Source organism: Balaenoptera ricei, chromosome 3 (genome assembly GCF_028023285.1).
Source record: "Balaenoptera ricei isolate mBalRic1 chromosome 3, mBalRic1.hap2, whole genome shotgun sequence".
Classification (NCBI taxonomy): domain Eukaryota; kingdom Metazoa; phylum Chordata; class Mammalia; order Artiodactyla; family Balaenopteridae; genus Balaenoptera; species Balaenoptera ricei.
Window position 1 is genome coordinate 88,034,312 of NC_082641.1, and position 27,490 is coordinate 88,061,801.

Sequence of the window (27,490 nt, forward strand, 5' to 3'; positions counted from 1 at the left end):
AATTCTGTCAGACAAGAACATTTTCATCATTTCCTCTGTTCTTAAGGAGTTTGACAAGCAATAGAGATCAGGGTAGAATTTGGGAAAGCTACACATTTGCATCTCAGGTAAAGGAAAAAGAAAGGGAAGAGAAAACAGGAGAAGATAAGCACGAAAAGGCAAAGTAGGAGGAATTAGTTACTATGTTCAAATATTTCCTAGATACTGTTTTAAATATTCTTGTTGGTGACAGTTATTATTGAACATTTAACATGAGCCAGTCACCATGGTTGTTACTTGACATATAATGTCTTATATAATTCTTTTAATAACTGCATCTAAGGGAGGTGTCCTTACCAGTCCTTTATGGGTGAAAAGGTGGGGAAATTTTTTTCCTGTAAGTAAATGGCCTAGACAAGATTCAAACTCACGTTTCTCTGATTCCAGAGCTAGTGATCTATTAAATTGTACCAAGAAGCGAACAGAAATCAGCATCTCACTCATTTTTAGTAAGATGGCAAGTTTAGATACAACTAAATCTCTCATGGGATTAGGACCATCTGTTTGTCACTCTAAACCTGTCACTCTGAACCTGTCTCATGTGGTTTCTGTGGATTCTATCGTGTACCTTTATTTTAGACTTGGCCCATCTTTTGAGATCTCAAAGTACATGCTTGGGATCAAGGGAACCACAATTAGATTGAAATTAGTCATTATGGTACTACTTAGTACTGTTTTATTTGATTGATTAACTTTCATTTTAAAACTGTGTAAATTTTTTCCACAAAGGTTTTTGGTGCATGTCTGTTTTCCCCATGACCTTAATACTTCAATGCCACGAAAAGCAATCATTAAGAATTAATTACCTTAACTAATGAAATACCCATTGAATGGAAAGAGTTGACACAGACTAGTGCTGTTATTTTTCTACAGATCATTATTGCCTTAGGTTTTCCATTCTTTTCTTTTTCTCTCATCCCACACATCCTTTCCTGCTCATCCTTTGTAAACTGAAATAAATGGAGCAAGAAAGCAGAAAGTCTTCCTTCCACTGGCCTCTGACCCCAGATAACCACGCAAACTATTTTAAATGGTCATTTTCCTCCAATCTCTGTCATGGATGTTTTACCTATGGTTTTAGACATCAAGTCCTTGATAGTAGGACCCATGTCCAGCTAAGTGTTACACTGGATCTCCACCTGACCAAGTGTGACCACCATACCCATCAGAAGCAAAAGTCAGACCTGAGGTCCTGCTCTTTGTCTTAACATTATTGTGATGTTATAATCATGTTATTTTGGTACTGTCAGCTGTTATTGTACCTGGTGCACAAATAAATTGTTGGGTCTCCTAGTCCATGGAATTAGGTCCATTGGAATTGGAATGCACCTACATAGATTTCAGCCTTTGGAGTGATTAAGCTTTTTGTTTTGTATGATTAAAAAAAAAAAAAAAAAGAAGCCTGCTTATTTCTTCTAAGAGATCTTTGAGTTTTTCCTGCCAGTCAGGTGGCAAGGGCAGAGACTTTTCTTCCAAGGCTACTTAGTCTCCTTTCTATTAGGCTTTCTTCTTCTCCATCCTTTCTTCTTCCTCCTTCCCTTTTAGCTTTCCCTCCTCTAGCTCTGTTTCTAATTCCCTGGGGAGGCCATCCAGGGTCTCTCCTGTATGAATCCAGTTCCCAGTTACTCTTTGCTGTATGAAACACCTATCATCAGTTCCTCAGATTTTAATACCTAGACAGATGTGTGTGCTCCATGAGAAGGGCTGTGGAATGCAGTATGTTGTGTGCCAAGACTAATCTACTCTGTAGATGCTGGTACTCAGTCTTGAGTGGGCAATTCCCATGTAGCTTTTGCTTAATGTCTGAGTAATTGGAGAGAGAAGGACTTTGGTCTGTAATTTCTCCTTTTGTGACTTCCTCTTTTTGCACTTTATTTGAGATTACGAGTGAGTGTGATTTCAGATGTGAAACACTTAACAGTGAGTCAGGGAGATGAAATTTCACTGAAATGAAGAATGCAGGAAGACAAAAATGTGTGAAAAATCACGTTGACGGGGTTTTCTTGGTAGCTAGTAAAGCAGAGAAAGGAAATTCCCACACAGCAGGCTTTAATAAAATAGGCAGGCAGCGAAGTCGGACTGTGTGAGATACTGGTGAGGAATATAGAGATGGAGAGTGAGTGAAGGAATCACAGGGCCCTGTCAGACATTCTTTCTCTGCACCTAATTTACTCTTTAAATGAGTTTCCAGATGAGAATTGTTTTCCCATAAATTTGCATCAATAGATTTATGAGCATGATTGTGCATTTCCCAACACAAGGGTTAACCAAATATTAGGCAGTATTATTGTTTGGTATTTGTTTTCCAATCCCAAGTATAGTTTATGTAGAGTGGACATTTATGTCTGTGTATACCAAACTCAATATATGGAAATTCAGACTCCCAAAGGAGATAAAGCAGGACGTGGTCATTATTTAAGGAAGGTATTCATCATGTGATTGTATTAAAGGCACATGCTCCTTAAGGACTTAAAAATATCATTTGATTTTCATACAACTTTCCTGGAATTTTTGTATTTATGACATCAAGCGAGCCTATTCCCAAGATAAACATGGAAGTCCTATTTCCTTGTTGCCTGAGTCACTTTATCAAGGATCCACCATTTACTTGGTTTGCTTATGTTTTATATTCTTTTCCACCTACCAGTTTGTAAGATTCTTGACACAAGACCATTGTTTTTCTTCTTCCTTGATGTATCACACACGCTTAGTACATTTTGTGGCATGTAATAGGTGCTCAATAAATATTTACTGAATGAATGAATGATCTTGGGGGATGGGGAGAGTTTGCTTCACATGAGTAAATCACCTAAGCCAAAGGTGGCAGCTAGCCCAGAGCTCCTTGATCTAATCCCCCATTATGTCAGTGGCTGTCCTTTGAGTCGCTGCCAGGCAGGCTGCAAGAGAGTAGGAACTGGGACAGAGAGTGGCCTTACATGCCAGAGCCTGGCAGGTTCACATAGGGAATTCTTTGCCTTTAATACATGAAATATTGGTGGAGATAACAACCGTAACGTTTACCTTTTTGGAAACTTCTGCTGAAGGCCCTTCCCAAGTTGAGGTTTGTGAGAGAGTCAGCAGCTTCCAGAGCAAGGGCCTAGCAACTTTAGCCTCAGCCAGTGCTTTTTAACTAGTAAGTGGCTCAGAAGAGGCAAAGCAGCAAATTCTGCTGGTGACCGAAGCCTGAAACAAATACTGCTGTTAACAGTGTAAGGTCACTTGACAACAGTGTCTGTAACTCTGTGCTTCCCTTACCTCCAGAGGACACCGTGAGCTTAGGCACAAAGTAGGGATAAAATGCCTATTTTAGCTGAAGATATCTGTTAAAAGAGTGGAGAAAATAGGCTAACCTCTGTGCCCCTGCTTTGCACTTGGTTCTGGTGAGAGAGGAGGAGAGGCCCGCAGCTCCTGCTGTTCTCAGTGGGGTCCCTCCAAGAGCAGTTCTTGTATTAACCACTTCTCTGTTTTGTCCCCATCTTGTTATCTGTTCTTGTTAGAATCTTTATTATTCATGGATGCAAAAAAATCCCATCATTAAACCATCATAAATATTCATAACACTTTGCAATTGTGTGCATTTCATTTAGCCACTTGGCAAAACTCTGAAGTACCAAGAGTTTTAAGGAAATCTGGCTAATGAGACCAGAGCTCAGGAAATGCAGGGTGGCTTTTCTACTCTCTGTTATTTGATTTTCACCTGAAAACAAATGTAGACTATAAATAATAATTAACAGAGATAAGCAGGGGTGGTGTTCCCTTGCAGTGAAGAGCCACACGTTCCTCGGCTTTGTCTTGATGGTGCTTTTGTGTCAAGCGGAAGATACGGGTAAACACTGTACTACCAGAGAGGGGCTCACGAGGCTGCAGTGCTAATGGATTTATCCAGGAGCCTACAAAGGCCAGATAAACCCCCTGCTTTGGTTAACAGGGATCTCTCTTCTCATGTTCTGTATGATTACTGACATCAGGTTGGAGTTGAGATAAGCATGGCTCCTTTCTTGGTCTTATTATAGTAGACAGCCATCCCATTTTTAGTGTCTAAGAAAGAATTATATCCATCTCTCTCCCTTCTTCTAATCCAGTTTATCTAAACTGTGCACTCTCCATCAGTACTGAGAGCTTTTCACGGGAGTCAAAGAGAACCCAGCAAACTTTGGCAGCAGCCAAGTAGAATTGGAATAATGTGTTCCCCATGGCCACCCCCTCCCATTCAGAGCACACAGATTCAAACCAGTGGGGACATCTTTTTGTTTTGTACCAAAAATTCATGCCTTGAAACGTTTCTCTCCTGCCTTTTCAGCTTAAGGATTCTCACCACTGAAAAGGAATTTTTAAAAGGTATGAGCTTGTAGAGAGAAAATATTTATACCAATATGTTTCATGGGCCTTGCCTGCACAAGTTGAGGATTCCTCCATGCCATTCTGACAGCATTTATGTTTGATAATGAGATTCATTCCCTGCGTAACGACGGCTACCAGGTGCTGGAAAATACTGGTACAATCGAGACTGCTCAGCCGGTTCTGCTTTCCCTGGGGAGCTTGTGCTAAGTAGAAACAAGTTACCACCAATCCAAGTATTAGCCTGGCTGCTCGTGTGCATCACTTTGTTAAGGAAATGTCACGTGTTAATAGGAGAGTGCTTCTGGTTCCCAAACAGAGGACCAGTTAAAGAAGGTTCTGCTTGGTCTGCTCCTGTGGAATTAGAGTGGGTCCTTTTTTCCACTGTTGATCATTGAGCTCATTTGCGGTGGTGTTTGGCAGTTGTCTCGTTGTTTGTTGGCCCATCTCAAATACTCTCTAATTGGAGACTTAACTCTTGTAACTCCTCTCTGTACCAACTGATACGGGGTACCAGCAGGGAGAAGAGGCTCTTTTCACCATTTTTTACATTGATCCCACCAAGAGAAAAAAAGTACAAGTCTTCAAGAAAATCACGTGTGTCCTTTTATATAATTCATTGTGTCAATTTAGATATGGTGACCTCTGAAATACGGCAAATTTCTTCAGTACTATAACACTGAAATTCAAAATCAGGTTTTGAAAATTCTAGCAGTGTTAATTACTCCCTCTGCACTTCCATTGCACTTTCTTTGTACCCCTCTTATCCTATCATATTTGTTTAATAGACTATTTTGCTTGCAAGGAACTATGATTCACTCAGGCTAGCTCAAATAATGAGGGCTTATTTTAAGGATGTCTATGCCAGTAATGGAATCAGAATCTCATGAACACTTCAAAATAGAAGCCAGATAATGACCAGGCATTACAGTGACTGGAACTTGAAAGTGGTCCTGGGTTTAAGGAAGCAGCTCTATGGTACTGAGCAGGTAAAAGTTAGGGCTTTGCTAGAAGAAATGTGACCAAACTGTTTTCTGTATATCTGCTCCTTTTTTGTTTATCCCCCCCCACCCCCGCTTCTAACTCATTCTATTTATATTATCTCTCAAGAGGGCCATACTAGTTGTCCTGGGTAATTACTAAATAGCAAGTAAAGGCAGAGATGTTTTTTCCTTGCAAGGACACATATAGGACACTGACTAGCCTTTGGATTGGCTGCCTCTGAGTCAGGTGCCCGGTCCTTGTCCAATCAGCTGTGACCATGGATGTGAAGACGTCGTATATGACATGGCTTCCGAGGACTGCCTCCTTTGGTTTCCTTGGAAGGGACTGTGGATATGACAGGCCCTATAACTGATATGTACAGCCCATAATGACTGGGAGCTTTACCTAGATGAAGCCAGTCAGTCTCCTATTAAAAAATACCCACAGTGCTTAGCACAGGTTCTGGCATATAGTAGGTGCTCCATAAAATATAGCTAAATGAATAAGCGCATCTTAATATTTTTTCTTGGAGCTTGTTTTAGGTGAAGTGAAATAACTTGCAGTCTGCCTGTGATTTGATATCATTTATTTGCCAACAGCATGCCTGCTGGATTCTGGATTCTAAGGCACGGTGTATCTTACTTTCCCTCTGTCTTTTCCAGTAGATTTTTTTTCCTTGATCTATCAAAACCAAGCCATTGTGGTAGAGTCAGCAAGTTAGTATTCTGTGACGTGAAGTCTTAGTCAGCTTAGGCTGCTATAACAAGTACTATAGACTGGGTGACTTAATAAAAACTTATTTCTCACAGCTAGAGGCTGAGAAGTCCGAGATTAAGGTGCCAGCACGGCCATGTTCTGGTGAGGGCCTTCTTCTGGTTTGTAGGTGGCTGTCTTGCTGGGTCCTCACAGGGTGGAGAGCAGGTAGAAGCAAGCTCTCTTCTGTCTCTTCCTATAAGGACACTAATCTCATCATGAGGACTCCACCCTCACAACCTAATCACCTCCCAGAGGACCTATGTCCAAATACCATCACACTGGGGGGGACTAGGGTGTCAACATATGAATTTTGGAGGGACGCAAACATGCAGTCCACAACAAGGCTAAATCTCATTTTAAGATGAGAAACTTGCTGTGATTCCAGCTGTTTTCTCTAGTTCCCTGGAGTCACTTTCCGCAGGAGACTAGAATAAATCCCCGCTAACTTCCATGGGAACAAGTTGTTCTGAGGAATATAAATTTGTATTCTGGTTTCAAGGAGGTCTGGGCCTGTTTCTTTAGAGGGAAGCCTGAGATCCTTCCTCACAATTTGAACTCCCCTGACGGTGTGCTCTGCAAGGCCATGGACAGATGTCACAGATGTTGAGGGTAGGGGTTAGGGCGGGCATGGGTCAGCCCCCTCACAGGGATTTCAGGCACACTGCGTGACTATGCTTCAGTCTCTCATGTAGATTTCCCAGTGGGAGGGTCTCCAGATGACAACTGCACCAAGATTCTGTGGCCACAGTGGGCTGCACAGACGTGCAGTACCAGTTACAGGACTTTGCTAGACAAAGGCTTTTTCCTTATGTCCCATCACATAACCATCATTCAGTTGTTTCTGCCTATACATCCATAAAACTTGATCAGGGCAGAGAATGGGATTAGAAGCAGAGAAAATATTGTAGTGAGTGGAAAATCAATCTTCCCTTTTGTAAATCACCCACCAAAAAAAGGAATGTCTGTTCCTCTGAGGTAAGTTCTTGGTTCTTCCCATATTGCTTGAATGGAAAACATTTTCTGGTACTTGGGGGGCTGCTGCTGACAGGACACCCACTGCACACAATAACTAGGCTTCCTGATGACTCCGTTTCTGCTGATGCTTTTGCTTCCCCATGGCATTCTGGGGAGTTTTGGTCAGTTTCTGTGGAAATGTAGTGCTCCCCCACTCTTCCCTCCTCTCTATGGAGCTGTCAAAATTTGGGCCAGAGCAGTGGGATGTGTGAGCCGGCTGTGAACAACTTAGCAAAGGAGCCTGGTGTCCTCAGTAGACAGAGTAGCTGGTAAGTCTTGTGGACCGGATGGATGATAAAAGGAAAAAAAAAAAAGCCGAACTAAGAGATGAGGACAGCCAAACAGATTCCAGCTAAAACTGATTCAGCTTGCTAATGAATCCTCTAGCTGGTACTGAATTCTCCTCACTTCTCAAATCAAGTTAAAAACTTGATTCCATGCCAGTTACAAGGGGCAGAGCTGTCACTTACCGCGGAGATTAACTTGCTTTGTTGAATACTGACAGGGACCAGGGACGGGCAGGACCCACACAGAATGCAGGGCACTCTAATTCATGGTAACCTCAACTCTGAAGTAGAAGTGAATTGAGGGTTTGTAATTTGCACTGGTGTCCGGTCCAGACTAAGTTAAACCTAGAGGGAGAGTTCAAGGAAGTCGTCTGTGGGTCCTCGTGCCATGGCTAGTCAGCCCTTTGGAGGTACAGACCCTAATCCCCTGGTGCTCATAGCCCACACCCTCCTATTTAGCCTGCTAGACCGATCAAGCAAGTTGTAGGTCTGAATGCTGTTGTAATGATGGCTCTGTCCACCTCCAGAACTTGGGGTACTCTGTGGGTGGGCAAGTCAGCTGAGTTGAGGAAAAGACACCAAGGATTCAAAATGTCAAGTGATTCTCCCTGCCAGTGTAGAAACTTTTCCATTTACAGCTGGGCTCTGGGAAATGATCCACACTGTGGTCAGATCTGTGAACACCACAGGGCCTGGCTGGCCATCCCCTAGCAGGATTTCTTTTAACCACTAAGTTTTTGCCCTATGGCTTTAGATGTTATCAGATTGATGTTTAAATGTATCTCAAGTGACCCTCAGTGTCCTTACACTGCTTTGCGTAGATGATGTCAAGAAAAAAAGTTCTGTGAAAACATAAAATTAGAAAAAAATGTAAAAGTGTGAGTGTGTGTATGTGGGTCAGGGGAAAACGAATGAAAGAGGAGATGATACAAATGATTCTTCTCTTAAATTCTTCCTAAGTTTTAGATAGGTTTGAATACGCACAGAAACTGGGACTATCTTGAGAAATTACAGAATTAAAGTTTTGTTTAAAAAGTCCACTTTTATAGTAAAACAGACAAGAAGATTTGGGGAGGTTGCCTAGTGCCCCTCTCCCAATTGTACTGCGTTAGAAACTTCTCAAAGACGGGATAAACATGTCATTTGTTTTCCTTTTGCTGGAGCTCTTAATCAAGTTATTAGGAAGGAAGAGTAACAGACTGGGGCCCTCTGTCCAAATTTTGGATCAACTTGACTCTGGATCTTTCCCTGGGCTACCTGACTTAAGTCGCTTTCTTCTTGTATCTCCAGGGAAGAATGATGACAGTCCTCCTTTCCATTTAATTCTTCCCAAGCTTGTTGGAAAGAGCCATTAGTTTATGTTTTCTTCTTTATGCCCGTAAGATCTTGGGATGAAATACTCTCAGTAAACCACAAAGCCTATTACTATTTTAAGTACCTGCATCTTCTAGGAGAAGGAACACGCTGACTCCCTGCAGGAGGAATAAATGGAGTCAGCTTGCTGGCTGGCACACTGTCTTTAGGAAAGAATAAAAAAAGACACAGAACTTCTTGTTCTGTCTATTGCAGAAAATATGTCCAGATCTAGTAAAGCAAAGCACAGATTTCAGGGGAGTTATGTGTTCCACACTCTCTGCTACACAAATCAGGGTTTTTGTTGTTTGGCCCAACAGAATAAGCTCTGAACACAAAAGGAGAGGATACTAGGGTGTTGATAAAATGCATTTTCTAAGATGTGTGTAGGAAGAAACATGTTCTTTCTCTTATTTTAGTGACTTGTTTCATGGCTGTGATGGAAAGAAAATGAATTTGGCTACTTGCATCTCAAATGATACATGCAGTTTGAGGGATCACCTGGCACTTGTGAATAAAACAGCATGCAGAAATATTTTGTTCTGCTTTACCATTGTAATCTTAGAGATTTTTTTGGTCCCTCTCTTTGTGTTCTTGTCAAGATCGACAAGCATCCGTGTGTTACCAAGTGACATGAAGTTCTTGCTTGAATAATCATGACTAAAATCCAGGATATCTCAAAGCACGTTATTGACTCAGAGAGCCACCCAGTAGATTGAATTCTTCTGAATTAACTCTCAGTGACAGCATCAGGGGTAGTGCTTTTACCCCAAATTGTCAGGTCCTCCCATGTCCGCACCGTGGCTCTGATGCTGGCATCCTCGTCCCAGGGTGTTGTGATAGGGGTTGTTACTAAAAATGTTTCTTTTATTAATGTTACAGAAACCCCCGTATTTAGGACTTAAACTGAGTCAAAAAGCAGACAGCAAGAAGAGGAACTGAAAGTTCTTTTTATTTGACCTTCCTTCAGGGTGGACACTAAGTAGTGCCATTGCTGGGAGTAAGATGGCAGAACTCATGGGACACTTAGAATGGAACCAGGGGTGATTTTTTTAATGAAAACTAATGAAATCATGCTTTAATCTTAGAGCGTACTGCAGTTCTTGGGAAGAGAGCATGACGATCTCTGATGAGAATTGTCAAAAGGGTCATTATGTTGGGATGTGCTGTACTTGAGGCCTTTGGTCCCCTTTCTTCTGTCACTCCAGACATCATGTATAGGAAGGGCTTAGAAGCTGCTTTCTGTTTGGAAAGGGGAAGGGAGGGAGGGAACTTGCCTGGAAGCAGCATTTGTACAACAAGCTCACTGTTTTTACTTAGGTGCTATTTTTTTTTTTTAAGAGTGGCTGGCGAATCACCCCTTCCCCAAAGCAAATGAACCCTCGGTGATGCTCTTGACCAATTCTTTGGGCAATGCAATTTCTTGCCTTTTTAAAAGAATCTTGTACATTCATTTATCATCCATATTTTAAAAAGGACACACAATTATTGCAAATTTACTGCTTACAGGGTCCATCAGCACTTACAACTCCATTTTAAAAATAGGCACACATATGTATTTAACCACTGAACAGCTTGACCAATATAGCGGAATGTATCAAACTAAACACTGACGGAGAATATCGGCCTGATTAGTTATTTGCAATCATTTTCAGAAGCACTTGTTTTCCAGAGGGACTGTGCAAAAATCATCATGCTTTTCACAGCATTTTTGCCAGAGCTTTCCTGAAGTACGCTTATGTTATCAGCAGAATATGGAACTGAGCTTTGCAAACAATCTCTAAGGAACTGTTTTGCCAATAGTTCCTAAAAAACTGTTAGAATGGTCAATGAGCAGTTCATCAGAATTATCTTGAACTTCCTTTATGGCACCTAGGTTATAAACATTCCTATAATAAGAGGTGAAAGATTCTAATCATTATCACTGGGATAAGAGATTCAAATACTTATATGTGTCTTACCACAATTTCTCCTTTGATTCTTTTTGTATAACAATTTAGGTGACTCAAGAATTCCAAATACTTTGCTACCAAAGTGTGGTTCTTGCAGCACTGCTCATGTCCTATCTCCGGTCCTGCCTGCTTTCCCGTTATGTGTGCAGCACTATCTATCAGGAACTGGCCTCTTTAATCAGGGACTCACAGTCACTTTCAAATGATCTTAGTCCCCACTTTTGCACGTTTTGCACTTTATCCCTTTGCTCTAATCTAAGAAAATGTAGGCTTCATCTTGGCTGAGATCCTGGACAGCTCACAATTCAATGTAGATACAGTCTCAGCTTCCAGAACAGGTGTATGATTATTCTCTAAAGCAGAATCTGAAGTTGTCATCTTTTCATCACTTCCCCTACTTTCTTAGGGCACTAAGGTGATTCCTCTGGACCAGTCTCGTCATAATTTGCTTCAATGATACTCAGGTTTTCTCATCTCCAGAGTCACCTTTGTAGCTACTATGAAAATTGACTCCATGCACTTCACTGTCCTTTTTAAGCCCACAGTGCTTTTTTTTTTTTTTTTTTTTTAAATATTTATTTATTTATTTTTATTTATTTATGGCTGTGTCGGGTCTTCGTTTCTGTGCGAGGGCTTTCTCTAGTTGCGGCAAGTGGGGGCCACTCTTCATCGCGGTGCGCGGGCCTCTCACTGTCGCAGCCTCTCCTGTCGCGGAGCACGGCCTCCAGACGCGCAGGCTCAGTAATTGTGGCTCACGGGCCCAGTTGCTCCGCGGCATGTGGGATCTTCCCAGACCAGGGCTCGAACCCGTGTCCCCTGCATTGGCAGGCAGATTCTCAACCACTGCGCCACCAGGGAAGCCCGCCCACAGTGCTTTTTAACCCACCAAGATTTCTATTTTGTAAGAAGCTCTTAACCCCATTTTGACAAGATAATTTCCTTTAACTCTAAGCTTTCTAATCTGAAAATCCCGATCTTTTTTTTTTTTTCACTCACTTTTATCTTTTAAAAATATCTATCTCCTCTCTCATTTATGTATAATAAAAATGCTTGAATTTTATATTTTCTCTATAAATCATTACTGTTATGTATACACGTAATGTCTGCCTTATGTTGTAAACTTTACAAGTACAGGTTGTAAACATTAACTTTATTCTGCATAGCGCTGAGCACAATGTCATGATCACTTAAATGCTTTTGATGATGATGGTGATGATGATAATGACCACGTAATGCTGTTCTGGTTTGAAAATATCACATAGGTAGTCCAGTACATCTTTTTTTAATGAGTTGTTCCTCATTCTATAAAGCTGTCATTCTTCATTAGCAAAAAAGGTTACAGTAAGTTGTAATTAGTGTTTAGTGCCCTGTCAAATAATTAAGTATAATAAAAAGCTTTCAATGAGTTTAATGTTAACATGGTATAATTAAAGCCAAGTCTTGAAATGCATTAGGTGTCTATTTTGTCAGACATTTGATGCTTTTTCCCTCTCCAGATGAAATTCTCAAATTGTGCTTATAGCAATGTCATCATCAAAGACAAAAAACTCACATCTCTCAGGTGCAGAATGGGCTTCACAGTGTCCAGCAAGGGCAATATTTAAAAAATCAAAGCACTTATACAACCTTCTTATTAACTGATAAGGAAAGTGAGTCCCAAAGATATTGTGTGACTTGCCCAAGGTCACACAGCAGTAAGTTAATTTTCCTTGGTAGTGAGAATTGTGGCTGGGATTGTACTGAGGTGATTATTGTCGTTACTGTCATTCTTTCTTTCTTTTGGAAGTATATTTTCTGTAAAATTATTTTTATCTTTTTCTTGATGAGGTGAAAAAAATAGATAAATACATGCGAAGTAAAAGAACATAATTTGTGTTTAGCTCTTGAATTTAACACTTGTTTTAGGATGCAGGGCTTGTCATAGTGCCTATTTTAAGGCTCAAATACTGAGACAAGACTGAAATCTCACCATTTTCTCATCAGAATAACTGGAATGTGCCTAGATACTTGACCATTTCAAACCCTGCACATTCTTTGACCTTCTCAGGCCTTCTCTTGTGCATGTCGTATTATCTTTTCTGTCCACAAAGATATTGAAAAAATCAGCAGAGTACAAGTAGCCCCTGAAATAAAGGCGTCATTCAAGGAACAAAGAAGTAGAAGGAGGGCTCCACTTAAAATGATGAAAATCTTTAATTTTTATTTAGGTATACTTGTACGGACATGTGTATATACAAATACAGATCGTATGGGTTTGTTTGTGTGTGTTTTTTTTTTTTTTTTTTTTTAACATTTTCTTTTACGTTTATATAATGTCAGCATTTCAAAACAGCACTCGATGAGTAAGTGCAAAGGAACTGCAAATCGGGCAGTACAAGCACAGGACCACACGGAGCTGGACTTCACACCCAGACGCACACACAATGAGTGGCTTCAATGGGGTGTCAAGAGTAAGCATGGAAAGCGGATTTGGACTCATGGGTAACCTCCAACATGCCAGCATCTATTAAACTGTACAGACAATGGGAGCAAGCCCATTGTAGGGAGATTTGTCTCACATCCGAGCAGCTCTGGGGCAAATGCATGGGAAAAACTCAGTGATGCCAAACCAGAGACAGACCTGCCCATTCACGGTTCTGAGGGAAAACCAAACGTGGGAGGAAGGCGAGAGACAGAAAAAGTAAACATAAGAAATAAAAGGGGGGTGTAGGCAAACGGGGGTGTTGGTGGAGGTGGTTTCCAAAAGAAAAACTAGTGATCACAGCTCTGAGAGCAATGAATGGAGGGTAGGGGTTTAAACTGTTTTTTGTTTTAAATTTGGGGGAAACTAATAAAAATGGCTGCTGCCGTTGCTAAGGCACCAGAGACAAAGTCCCTGAAAGTCCACAGGTACTGTGTGACTCTTCCTTTCACAATGACTCAGAGAGAAAGATCCCCCATTTAACCTTCCTAAATGAACTGGTTTGAAACCTTTCCCATGCTTGGGCTGCACGTGATATTGACAAGACCCTTCCTGGGGAAGAATGAAAACCACCACAAACAGAAAACCAAACCAAAGTACAGAACCGTTACTAAATTCCCTAAACCTTTTCAAACCAACATGCTGGGGGGGAAGAACACCACAGGGCTCCAACATCAGACCTTGAAAACATTGAGGACAAAATGTTGATCAAAAAAGTCATGTTGTTCCAGGTCCCAAGATGGTGGAGTCTTAAGATTGGGAAGGCGACGACCACACGTGAGTCCTGTATGGAGCAGTGTCTCGGCCATTTGTGACTCTTCTTAGCCACGTCTACATTGGATGTTTCAAAGCCTCAATGCATGTTTTGTATCCTGAAAGACTATTGTTCTCACTTACAAAAGACATAAGAATCAAATTAATACTTTATTATCAAACACTATATACAACAGAGGTTGCTAATAATACAGAATTTAAAGAATGCAGTTTTTTTTTAACGTTTTACTTTTCTTTCCTCTGCCACCCAAGAAAGTACAGTACAAAACAATAGTCTAAACTAACACGAACTATTACCTGGCCTATTAAAGGATACACGGTATCCACTAAACAGACAGATCCTTATTTTCCCTGCTTCATGTTGCAAAGCCCTTGGCAACCAGGGGCAAAGGTCGCTGGGGTTTGACTGACTGGGGCTGAGAGGCAGCAAAGGCTGCCCTTCATACTTTTGAATTGTTTTTGAAATTAAAAGCTGCTACAAAGTTGCGTCGACATCCTCCTAAGCCCCCTGAGGGTTGTAACACCATCACAAAAGGCCACCAGCACTTTTTGGACAAGATGAAAACTGCATGATACCAATCGTCTTCTTGAAAACTCCATGGCAAGCGTTACCTACAATTACGTCACTTTTAGGTAGAGAAGCACATTGTCTACTGGTGTGGATAGTCTTGCTTTTTTTTTTTTTTTTACATTTAATTTGTAGCGGCACAGTGGTGAGGGGGTCTAATTTCACTGTGAAAAATGAAAGACAATGGCAGAGAGGGCCATGAGTAATTAATTATTTTATCATTTGTTAGAGACAAATGTTAGAAAAACCACAGAAGTCACCATTTCTAAAATGAAATTAGCACTGATAATGTAGTTATGACTAACTGGAATCATTACAGGATCATTTAATTTCCTTGTGGTCATAGAACATGCAATATTATTTTGGTTCTATTGATCCATTTTAGAAGGCATCTTTTTCCCCCTACCCAAATCCCACTGGACCAACAAGCCTGTAACTATTAATAAAAAAGAAGTATTACTGGATATTACTGAGAGTTCTGAGTATATAAATAGTTAATGCAAAAAATAATCCAATGCTGTGAACTTTTGTTTCAGTGAAATCGTGGCTGCCTTCTGTGATAAGACTCTGCCACTCCAGAGAAGTTCCTGATGTCTGGGGGAATAGGATTTAATCGGAGAGGCTGGCAACCTCTCACATGGTTCCAAGTGCGAACAGACCCAGCATTAACATCCACTCCAAACGGATCGGGTAAGCCCAGATTACATTTCAACATGTGTACAACTCTCCAGCGTGCAGCGCCTTAACAGCTGCCTTTCATTCACATATCTCTGTAATTCAGAACCACTCACAGTTCTTAGCAAATTCCCATTCATGAAGTCTATCCATAATATGACCCCTCTTTTTTAACATGTACATTAAAAAAAAAACCCCAGTATATTAAAAATTCCGTATTGTGCTGGAACGCTTCCAGTTTTTCACATCTTACACGATCATTGCATTTATTTTTTGTTTTGTTTTGAAAGGCATGGTTTCTATTGACATGTCCTGCAATAGCAAAAAAGGCTTGATTTCTTTTCTTTTCCATTGGTCTGACACTTTTCCCTGTCTAGGCTTTGGAGTTCAAAGTTCATGACAGCCTCACCAGTAGCAACACCCAAGGCTTGCATTTCCTGGTAATCGACTGGGAACATCCCTGTTGGCCGTGCTGATTTACTCTCCTCTTGCCCACCCCTACAATGAAACAGGGCAGCCCCCCCATATTTCTAAATGTATCAAGGGATACCACTTTTTCTCATAAGTTTAAATAGGACAAGCATATATACTCACTCTCAGCATAAAGTATATCTAAATAATGTATATTCTATTCTAGTGGATTTTTAAAAAAATAGTTTGTTAAAGTCTTTGGGACTCCATCTTGTTTATCTCCCACAGATAAACATATGTTCCCCCTACGCTTCAGGCTGTGTCAGAAAGGGAAAGAATATAAAATCAACTCTTGAATTTTTTCGTTCCAAACTTTGGAATTTTTATTCCAAATTTCCCTTTAGCCCTCCCAAGTAGTATTGACTCTTCCGGGGACAGCGGTTTGTGTCTGAGCCCCTGTAGTCGTGGAGTGTGGAGCAAAGTGTGGGTATGAGGGTGGGAGTCAGGGAAAGGCCACAGCACACTGGCGCTCCAGCAAAGCCAAATTACATCTCCTCTGGCCACTGACACCCTTTCCTTGGTACACATTGTTCCCCCAGAGGAGTATCCAAAGCTATTCCATATACACTCATCAACCCTGGCTTGTCAGCCTCGGGGAAGGTCACTTTATTTGTAAAAATGCCTCTTTCAGTTTCTTTAAAAAAAAAAAAAAAAAAAAAAGTTGTTGTAGCACCATGGTGATCTGTATTCAAAGGAAAAAAAAAAAGTCTGGCGTGCGCTGCCCAGTCACCAAAAAAATTAATTAGAGGCACTCACACATATATATCCCCCACCCAACGTAGCGTGTTTTCACACTTGCTCTGTGCTAACATTCCGGCACTCGACCCGCCTCCTAGACAAAAGGCTTCTTTTACGGAGCACAAGTTTTGCTGTCAAGAATGCTTTAAGAAGACAGTCACCTTTTAAAAAAAACAAAAACAAAAAACAGAAAACCAGTGTCTCAACCTTTCAGAAGCCTGTTCATTTACACACTCCTAGAGGAAATGGTGTAATATTATATCTATTCTTAATACCTCCCCTCTGGACTTGACATGGTGACATGATGCACTGCACGATCATCTTACAGTCCTGAATGAGAAGGCATAAGTAAGTATTGCATGGGAGAGGAAAACCCTCCTGGGCCTCGGCATCACCGGCTGCATCTGCCACTATCCTTCCTCGTCCACGTACCGCTGACACTGCGCTAGAGGAGGTGAGCTCTCGGAGGAGAATGCACAGGAGCAGACGACCACGGCTGTCGCTATAACCATTGGGCATTTTCATCTGGAGTCCATCTAATTTGCAAGGGGTGAGAGAAGGCAAGGGCAGGGGTGGGGTGAGGTGAGGGAGGCAGCAACTGTGTTAGCTCCCCCGGCCCCAAGTTGTTGCTTAGAATTCAGGCTGAAAGAAAGAAAACAAAAAATCTGACATCTGCCAAAAAACCAATAACAAATCCCTTCTTAGGATGAGCAGTTGGGTGGATCTCTGGTGTTCCAAGACCCTGATGTTTTCTGTGACAGGTGACGGGAGGAGACGGTGCTATAATGTCAAAAGCATCGCCAGGAGGAACAGCAGGATTGCCAAAAGGCGGCTGGGTATCCTCGGTGTTTGTGCCGCATTCTCGCCGCGGGATGGCTCGGCTGACTCATGTACGGTATCATCTGTTCAAATAGAAAGCACACATTCCAATGAGATTTCACATCCTTAATAACTCTCTTGCAGCAGCCTGCTGTTAACAGACCGCGCCACCCTCTGCAAAGTAGGGTAATGAACCTTGTGCCACCATTGACTTTCATGTCTGCATAATCACTCATTATTTACAGCAAACAAAGGAGAGGCAGAGGAAATTGGACTTTCTTGGCAATATTAATACTTTCCGTAAAAACTGAGGTGAAAAATGTGCACACACTGTAACCTTTGGCACGTGAGCTACTCGGGTTTGCTAGCAGTCAAACAAACACACCATGCACAAACTTGGTATCTGAATGTACCTTTTAAACCCAATATGCCATGGAGAAGCGAGTAACGGGGGCAGGGGTGGCAGGATGCAGTTAATGTTGGCATATTAGTGGTTAACCAGAATGGGCTGCCCTTTTTCCTCTTTTTAGCGGTTTCATAGGATTAGTGTTGAATGCCTGGTTGTTGGATGTCTAGATGAATTTTCAAATGTGAAGAATTAAATGCCAAAACAACAGCATTTTAACTAAACTACACGTAATGCTCACTAAACCTAAATAAATTGGTGCCCACTGGCTTGCCTACAATTAGGAATCAATTATGGTGCTATTTCTATTACAAACCCTGTATCTCCAGGATTAAATTACTTGAACTTGACTATTTTTATTTTTGTCAGGCTGAAGCTGGGCACATAAATTATCAGTGTGGATGCAAATTTTCCTCTAAATAAAATGGATTGAGGTAAGCTTCTTCTATTTCACTATAAAGTGTTCTATGAGACTGCCTCTGACTTTGGATAGCCTTCCTGAGCTGCGTGATTAACAGGCTTAACTTCAAAACAGGAACTTTGCAGCAATTAGTACCCAAAGATAGACTGGAGGCTTGCCTATGAGCCATGCTATGCTCTGGTGTTGCCGGTCTTCTTCCTTCCACCTGGCGTAACTCGTGCTTTTAGACTCAGTGATCTCTGAACTACACGTGGGGCCCCCAGTGGGATTCTTTGGTAGATTTTATTTTAGCATCAGGAGAACTTCCTGTAGGAGCTCAGTGATTGTCAGGCTGGATTCACTCTATGGTCAGTCAGAGAGAATGGGTACAAGTGAGACTCTAGTGGTTGCTCCCAATTCTGTAGACCTCAAAGGATAATCCCTAGATATCCCTGAATGACCCACCTCGAACACCTTAATGGATTAACTCTATTCTATTACATTCATTTCTGTTTTCACATCACACAGCACGTCACAACAGGGATGCTTTTTCTTTACTAGGCGGAGTCACACTCCCTGTTAATTGTCCTAAAGCGAACAGCTTTCAGGCTCAGGCTGGCCTCTCCTTCAGGTATGCTCACGTGGGCTGTTTCTGTTCCTTACACCCACTCCCTATATGAACTTAGAAATATGTCTTCTCAGCATCGAGGCTTCTGCTCTGGAGTGCTCGTGTCATTTTAGCCTGTCCCCACGTGTAGAAGCTGCTGCATCCCTGTGTCAGATTTGCTCTCCTCTCCTGGACCTTAGCAAACCTGCATGGAATACCTATTAGCTTAGGAGACTAGAAAAGGTTAGGGAGCAAGAAGGGGAAGTTAAATGGATGCAGGGGAAAATATAAAGCCCCACATGATGCAGTCAAATACTTGTGGACTCTTTTCTCTGCTGTTTCTTAGCCTTGCAGATGTATTAAATCTGTAGTTAGGAGGTAGACATAAATGCCCTTAACAGCCCTGAAAAGAAAATCCAAATCACTGTCTTAAGAGCACCAACCTGTTGTTATTCGGAATAATAGAGTACTTCAGGCTTAACTGGGAAAGAACCATAAACCCAGAGGATTCCAGAGTTCATTGTGAGATACCACTTATATTCATACACCTGAAATTACATCAGCTATTGGGTTCTTCTCAGTCTTATCTTCACCAACACATTACCCAGTCCTCTTCCTTGTAAAGTTTGGAAGTGTACTGATAAAAGAGGTACCCAAGTAACACGTCGATACTCAGCTGTGAGCTTGAAGGGGGCTCGCCTTCTCAGTCTGACCAGGGTGCTCAGCGAGGGCTGTCCATGCTCTAGCCCACGCAGCACAAGGTGGGGGAATGAACCTTGCACACCTTTGGGACGAAAGCGTTTGTTTATCATGTAAGAGAAGCCATGAGGCCAAATGTGCCTTTTGATCCTCGAAGCATGGCCATCTTTGGAATTAGCCTTTTTCTAAGCAACCAACCAGTAAGTACCCTCTTGCCCTCAAAGGAGAAAATCAGTCCCCTTAGGGGACCAGGGTTCTTCTCTTCTCACTGTAACATTGGTCCCGGCCCAGGATTCTACACAGCATCCTTTGTAAACAGGGAATCAGTGTTGGGAGATTCTACGGCCCCCAGGAAGCAAAATGAAAAACAGGCTGTTTGTTATTTAGGTAAGTCTGAGCAATTTCAGAATTCTAAAGAGGAATTCATAAGCCAAATCTATCCCAATGGAAATTACACCTAAACATGAGAGAATTTCTAAAACTTGTAACAGTGAATGTGGCTTGGAAAAAGAAAATACTTCTCTTCAGAAGCCAAATCAAGTCTTGCCTCCTGGCTACAGGATTCCACAACATGAGGGTTTCAGGGGATAACTGAGAGAATACTAGCAATATTTTGGAGCATATTATGTGTCAGTGTCTGCCCTGAGATCATCCTGTATCCCTGATGATAGGAAACTGGCAGGCAGAGTGTACAAGCAAACAAAAAAGACAAATACATTCCAAAGACAGGTGAATTAGTATACATTGCTGAGAACATGCAGTGGAATCCTTTCAGCCTTGCTGGCTTCATAAAGTCTGGGTCTGCACTCAACCATCCAGCACAGTGGGTGTGGAGCTGCAAGTATGAATTTTCTAAGGAGTACAGGGAAGTATCAAATCTATTATTGCATTCGTGCAGCCAGGGATCGTAGTTCAACCTTGTCTTACTCTTTTAGTGAAGGTGATCACCAGAACACCCTTAAATATAGTCATAACTGACTCAGGGAGCTTCTTCCTGCAAGCACACCTGCATGCCTCTCCCCAACACACACACAGTCTAACCACATTCTGTCAAAGCTTTGCAAACTTCTATCAGTTACAGGTGTATAGATTTGGGGGCCATCATGGATTTAAATGCTCACTGAAAAAAGAGTCTGTTTCCCCAAAGACAGTGAAATATGTTCACATATGAATGCATGTTAGTATCTTGCATTTTATCATTAGTTGAATTCAAAGGTAGTTTTCCTAATGTCACAACAGTCCTCAGTGTGCCTCTTCATTACCAGTGAAAAACATGCAATCTGTTATGTTTCTAAACAGCCTCTTGCTTTCCCGATAGGCAATGGAATTTACCTGGAAAAAAGATTACTGGAAAGCTCTGCCTACATTCTGCAACGGTGTGCATCAAAAACTCTTAATTCAGGGTAACTTATAACATGCCCAACCCTGCCGCTCAGCCTACACGTGACTTATGAACAAAGCCAAGATAGTAAAGTTCTCTCCGTGGACATCTCTATGTCTAGCAATGGTAAGAGAATCCTTTTATACTAATGTAGGAATGGGAGTTGAGAAATATGAATATTACACCTGGATCTGTGTGTAACTAGCTGCATGGCCTGGGCAAGTTACAAAAGGAAGAGTGTAGACTCTGGGGTCCTTAAAAGATCTCATCTCACTCACAGATCCTGTGATGGCCCAAGTCCTCAAGCTTGTGAGGAGTCAGGAACCTTGAAAAGCCACAGTAATGCTTCTAGATTTCCAGAACACAATTAAAATGTCTCCATGTCAGCACCCATTCCTTGCAACTTTCTAAAGCAGCTAACGGATCCCTGGGGAGCCACTATGGCCTCTGAGAGCTTATTGTACACACCTCTCCTCTGTGCTCTAGATAAGATGCCTGCCTTAGAAAAACAGGAATGCTCGGGGGAAAAGCCTAACTCTTCCTGTCAGTTACAACGTGGAAGCTATTGTATGTCCTGAGGCACCACGTTTACTCAAGGTAAGTCTCCCTGAGACTCATTGACTGTGTGTCCCAGTAACAATACTCAAAGGATAAAGTGGACCTCACAACCTTTTAATTTCCAGGGCCATCAGAAAGGTAAGTCCTACTGCAAATAGGTGAAAAAAAAAAGTCTCTGTTTACATAAGAGGGGGCTTACAACTTTCTGGGAAGAGGAAATAATTCTACTGTCCTTAAGCTTTGAGATAGTCACAGGAGATAAGTAAGGAAACGAGTGAAGATCTCAGGCAAGTAGGGTGAGGAAAGGAAACCACAGGTAGGTGGGCATCCAGGGGCTTTGAGGCACACTCAGAGGATAGAGGGCTCCCCCCACCTCATAATCAGTCTAGCTGCATTAAAGAGCCAGATTGAATTTATAACCAAATGGAGAGTTTACAGAGTTTACATTATCCACAGTACGCTGCAGTACAAAGGCTTCAATGATCCCGTTGGTGGGTTTTATTTTTCTTCATAGTGATGGGAAAGTTTGGGTGTATGGAAGATAGAAGTAGTAGAAAAAATTTACTTATCCTCGATACTTGTTTTGCCTCAGTTATCAAGGATCATGTTTGGCTCGACAGACTACTGCGGATACGTTTGTGGGAGCAGCAGGTGCCTGAGTTTGTGGTGTTAGGAGGCAACATGATTATGCTTCTCCAGACCTATTTCTATTGACAACAGCACAAATAATATCTGAAGTAAAATGAAGTCCTTTAGATCAGTTCAATGATGCATGTGAATTTCTAGAGAAAACTAAATAGGTTGAATTAGTTGCTATTTTGTGCACTGGTCTTATGACTTTTATCCATAGGTTTGGATATAATATAAAAGTAAAGTTTTATAAGCACATACAGTAGACATTTTTTTCTGTCTTGTCTTACATGAAAACAGATCCATTAATAGTCACAGTGATTCACCAGCATGCTCAGAGGAGATGGTAAAAAAGTTGTGAGACGTTTAGCATTCTGATGGGGCTTCTATACGAGGATACTGCATTGTATCAAACCCATGTCAAAAAAAAGAAAAGTCATAATTTATCTAACATGCATTACACAGAGATACTGGAGGAATGAGGTAGAATATAAGTAATATTAGCATTGCTAGCAATGAGCAAAAGCAGAGCAACTGTAACATGCAAACATGCGGAGAGGAAGAAAGGAAAAAAAGTACTGAAGCACCAGAGAGAGATGCATTTGTTAAGAGAGATTCTCTAAGCATACTAACCTGCTGGTTCTAATGAATTTTCTACTTTGTCGTTAACATCGAAAACACGATCATGAACACCTATAGTTTTCATACAGCTATCTATAACAAAAATAGAGATAACAGCCAAATATGTTAGTGAAGACACCCTTAAACTCCCGTTTCTTTCTTTTTTCTTTCTCTCTAATTTTTCCTTTTACTTATGGAGAGACTGTTTTACAATCAGTGGCATGTATCCAAATGCCAATATTGTTCCCATTTGCTGTGCACGTACAACAGTCTGAGAAACAACAAGTTAGCAACTGCTGTGTACTTAAAATAAAGGCATCATGAAAAATAATGAGAAAAAATATGATGAAAACTGAAACATGGATGTTGATAATACAAAACAGATACCACACAGGATTTACAGTAAAAAAAAGTTTTACCGCTGTGAACCAGACCACACAATAGAGCATGCGCAGTGAAGCCACCCTCGGAAGCTCATTTTAGTGAACTTACTTGTTGGTCGCACAAAGACTTTGAGCTTTAGACAGGACCGTCTTCCATTATCTGGGATTGCAGAGGCTGTGGAAAAGACAAAAAGAGAGAGCAAGAGAGAAAGGAGAGAACACCACCAGATTATTCAAGTGCAAATGGTCCACAGTAAATTCTTTCATGAACAATGGGCGCTTACTCTAATTCTTCCCAGAAGATGAAAACAGAAACACTTTTCAGACTGACATTGCCTGACTGCTATCGAAGGGGCTACTTTCCTATACCTATCTTTCCTTTGCAATACAATAAAGAAAGAATCATGCAAGAACATTGGTAATCTACAGAAGAATACTTTGGATTCTTATTTCAAAGGCTCTTGCGTTTAACTTGATCTGTAATCAGTTTTCTCTAAAATATGAAGATAACGCCCGAGTCCTCCTGCTTTCATAGAGAGCTCCTCCTCTGCTGCAGGAAAGGGGCCCGCAGCCACCAGAGCCCAGGGTGTAAGCGTTGGCAAAATCCAGTTAACAGTTACAAGGCCAACTTCAACATGACCTAGTTCTGCTGGGGAAAGCAAAGCTCTGTCTGTCCTGAAAGCCTGTCTGTCAGTGCTTTGCAGGTAATTCAATTAGAGGTTTTACTCAGAACTTGGCTCCACATTCTGTATGACTAAACCGAACCCAGCAACTTCCATCAAGCTATTATAAGTACAATATGCTATTGAGAAAGTACTGGGTTGCAATGGTACATTTATTTTTAAAAATTTGCCACAGAGAAGGATGGAATTAATAAAGTGGGCTTACCAAAACATGACAACATGTTTCAAGTTATAAATCATTTGAGGAAGAAACTTTCTTCTCCTCTTCAAGATAATAAGACTGTAAACCTCCCCTGCGTTTGAAAGATGATCGCCCCTCAGTATACCCAGCATAACGTCAAAGGGATTTCCAAGGCAGTAAGACCCTTAACAATCACATATGTTTACACATGCATTCTAGAGATGACAAAAATTACAGAAATGAGTGCTGCATACTTTCCTCCCTATGTATTTGCTTCAAGTGTTTTCTTTGTTCAGAAAGAGCAGATGATATCAGTCAAAATACACATGGCTCACAATTAGTTTGGTAATACCCTCAGTGACAAAGCGAGGACCAGTGTTCAGTGTGCCTTCTCCCTCCTCTATTCTTACTGTCCCTCACGGTGAGCCCAGAAAACCAAAATGCTGATTTTGCAGGTGAGAGGATTCAAGATGCAAACTCCAGACTAATTTCCCAACAATCTCCTCATGTAACTCCAGGTCCACATCCTGGAGGAGAACTTATAAAGTCAGTCACCACCTAAAAGACATCAAGCTGGAAAGGACCCCCGTGTCGCTATTCAACACCTGTTGAAAACTCTCTTAATTCTTAGACCAAAGTAGATACAGAAAAAATGTTTTCAGCTCTCCTCATCTTCGTGTTCGCTCTGACAAGCAGTTAAGAAGTGCTAACAGCTGGCTTTGCTGTAGGCTTTCATTAAATCAAAGTCGGAAAAACTCCCTCTACTGACATTTACAGTAACTAGTGTGTTATTTAGGGCACAATATTTGCACTCTGTGGTTTGATCCAGGAAATGATGTCCTTCCTGTGGACCCCAACTGCAAATGTGCATGTCACAAATACAGTACACATAGGTGACTCCAATTCATTAGAAAAACCATGGGTTCTTGAGATAGTTTATATCTTATTTATGAGAGGTGGTGTGAAAAAGTGACACATGGATATTTACGCTGCTGTGCTTATGGATTTCTGAGCTGAGATGAACTTACTGCAAGCCTCGTGAACTTGATTTACCACATGCAATAGCTGATTTTACTGATGATACTGTAAGATATAACAGGCTCAAGGCAAGATCAAATGTTTGTTTTAGTGGGGGAACTTCTTAGAGTTAGCACACATTTTTCAGATTTATATATAGGAGAAATTCTATAAATCCAGGACATAAAAATCAATCATTGTGGGGCACGCTGGAATAACTAAACATCAACAAATGATAAACTGTCCAGGAAAAATTCAAGAGAGTTCTCTCACCAGCTCGCAAAGAGGGACAATTAGCCTTAGTTACTGGATGAGCTATATTATTCTATACACTAAGAATATTAAATGTACTTATATTTATATAAAGACCTCTCTTCCCCATCAGACTTCTCCCTTAGTTCCTCATCTCCTCTCTAGCACCAGAAAAGCTGCATGACAATGATAACGTGACTGATACCTTATGATGCTGTTTGACTATTATACTCTAATCCTTAGAAAGACTGATGAACAAAGAATATAAACATATAATGTGAGTCGACAGTGCAGATTTCATTAAGTCACTTGACTCCACAGCCTCCGACCTGAGCTCATGAAATCTTAACCTAAGTCGGTATAACTTGGGTTCCTTGTTTGCCACGTTGAAAAACAAAAATGATACCAGAAGGCATAAAAACTTTTCCCATATGTCAGCAAAACTCAATTTTTTATGCAAGCTTTAAAAAACTGGGAGTGTGGCTTTATTCCATGTCATGTTCCAGGTTTCTTAACCCCACACCTCTTGCCTTGCTTGACAAATAGAGGGTGCCTTTATACCACTTACTAAGAGCGATTATTATTAATTATTAGTAATATTTGAATATATAAGGTAATATGAAAGTACTTTACTAGTCACACCTAAACAACAAAGCAGAGGCTTGAAGCATTAAAAACACAAAACAGAGGAACTGAAAAATGTAATAGTCACACAAGTAAATTTATAAAGAAAATCCTCTTGGGCTCAATTATGAGCAAGACTGAAGATGGGACAGTAAAAACTTAAAATGTGTCTGGCCTTTGTCAGGAGGTCGGTATTATTGATCTCTGTGATTCTAGAGACACACATCACTTTATAACAGGCAACACTATTTTAGTTAAAACAATACGCTGTTTTCCTTAGAAAATTAACAGTGAACGTTTGGAAACTGATAGTGAATAATTACTACCATGTATTATATATTACTGCAGCTTTATCTATCCACTCAAACGCTTTTAAAACTGCTGCTATGCACAGTTGCCCTGTGAGGTGCTATGGACGCAAAGATGTAAAAGACAAACTGTTTCTGTCCTTGTGCTGTGCTTATCCCAGCTGAGGACATAGGTAGGAAACACAGTTTAGGGACCAGGAGGCATCCATGTGGTAACTGAGGTTTGCATGAGCTTCATCTGGGCATGTGAGGGTGTCCCGGGAGTGTTTATCAGAGGGAATTTTATCCAGGCTTTACAGGTCCTCCAGAAGCCAACCAACAGCAACTGGGACAAAAGAATTATAACATTTCATCCCTAAGTTCCCAAATTGGAGCTTTAGCAACCAAAAAGGGGTCTTCACCTGCAACAGGGGAAGAAAACCTAGACCTGAACTCTTCCTATAATGATATATGGATTTTCTGTGCTGGAGAGGGTGTGGAGAAAAGGGAACCCTCCTGCACTGTTGGTGGGAATGTAAATTGGTGCAGCCACTATGGAGAACAGTATGGAGGTTCCTTAAAAAACTTATAATAGAACTACTGTATGATCCAGCAGTCCCACTACTGGGCATATATCCGGAGGAAACTCCTCTAATTTGAAAAGATACATGCACCCCAATGTTCACAGCAGCACTATTTACAATGTCAAGACATGGAAGCAACCTAAACGTCCATGGACAGATGGAAAGATAAAGAAGATGTGTATATATTTATACAATGGAATATTACTCAGCCATAAAAAAGAATGAAATAATGCCATCTGCAGTGACATGGATGGACCTAGAGATTATCATACTAAGTGAAGTAAGCCAGACAGAGAAAGATAAATATCATATGATATCACTTATATGTAGAATCTAAAATACAACACAAATGAACTTATTTACAAAACAGAAACAGACTCACAGACATAGAAAACAAACTTATGGTTACCAGGGAAAAGGGGGGAGGGAGTTTGGGATTACAATATACAAACTACTGCATATAAAATAGATAAACAACAAGGTCCTACTGTGTAGCTCAGGGAACTATACTCAATATCTTGTAATAAACTATAATGGAAAACAATCTGAAATATATATATATATATATATATATATATATATATATATATATATAACTGAATCACTTTGCTGTACACCAGAAACTAACACAACATTGTAAATCGACCATACTTCAATAAAAAAAAAAGATATATGGATTTTAAAATAGAATTTGTCAGATTAAAATGAGAAATTCAATTCATGTCTTAAACATTTGTCACATAATCCAAATTCATATCCCTTTACTCAGTTTACTGCTGAAAATGTACATTTGGAGTCAGGAAGCTGGGAGTAGGGGTGAGGGGACCATTAAAACAAGCGCAGCCTCCCATTCCACGATCTTAATAGCAACTTTATAAATCAGTCCACAGAGTCCCTTCCCCCTAATGATCTGCAAAGTACCCATCACAACCTTACAACACATAACGA

The 27,490-nt window shown here is 40.9% G+C and overlaps 1 protein-coding gene across 3 annotated transcripts in view; it reads right to left on the minus strand.

Annotated features, from left to right (window-relative positions):
• Window positions 1-12,897: 12,897 nt before the first annotated feature.
• EFNA5 (ephrin A5) overlaps window positions 12,898-27,490 on the minus strand; it is a 280,729-nt gene continuing 266,136 nt past the window's right edge. For 2 of the 3 annotated variants that reach the window (XM_059916856.1, XM_059916858.1), the window contains exons 3-5: window positions 23,024-23,089; window positions 22,544-22,624; window positions 12,898-17,312 (exon numbers count right to left, since the gene is read on the minus strand). In XM_059916856.1, the coding sequence (XP_059772839.1) occupies window positions 17,191-17,312; window positions 22,544-22,624; window positions 23,024-23,089 (269 nt within the window). In that variant the 3' untranslated portion in view covers window positions 12,898-17,190. The remainder of the gene's footprint in view (window positions 17,313-22,543; window positions 22,625-23,023; window positions 23,090-27,490) is intronic. The other variant, XM_059916857.1, reaches the window with a different exon arrangement.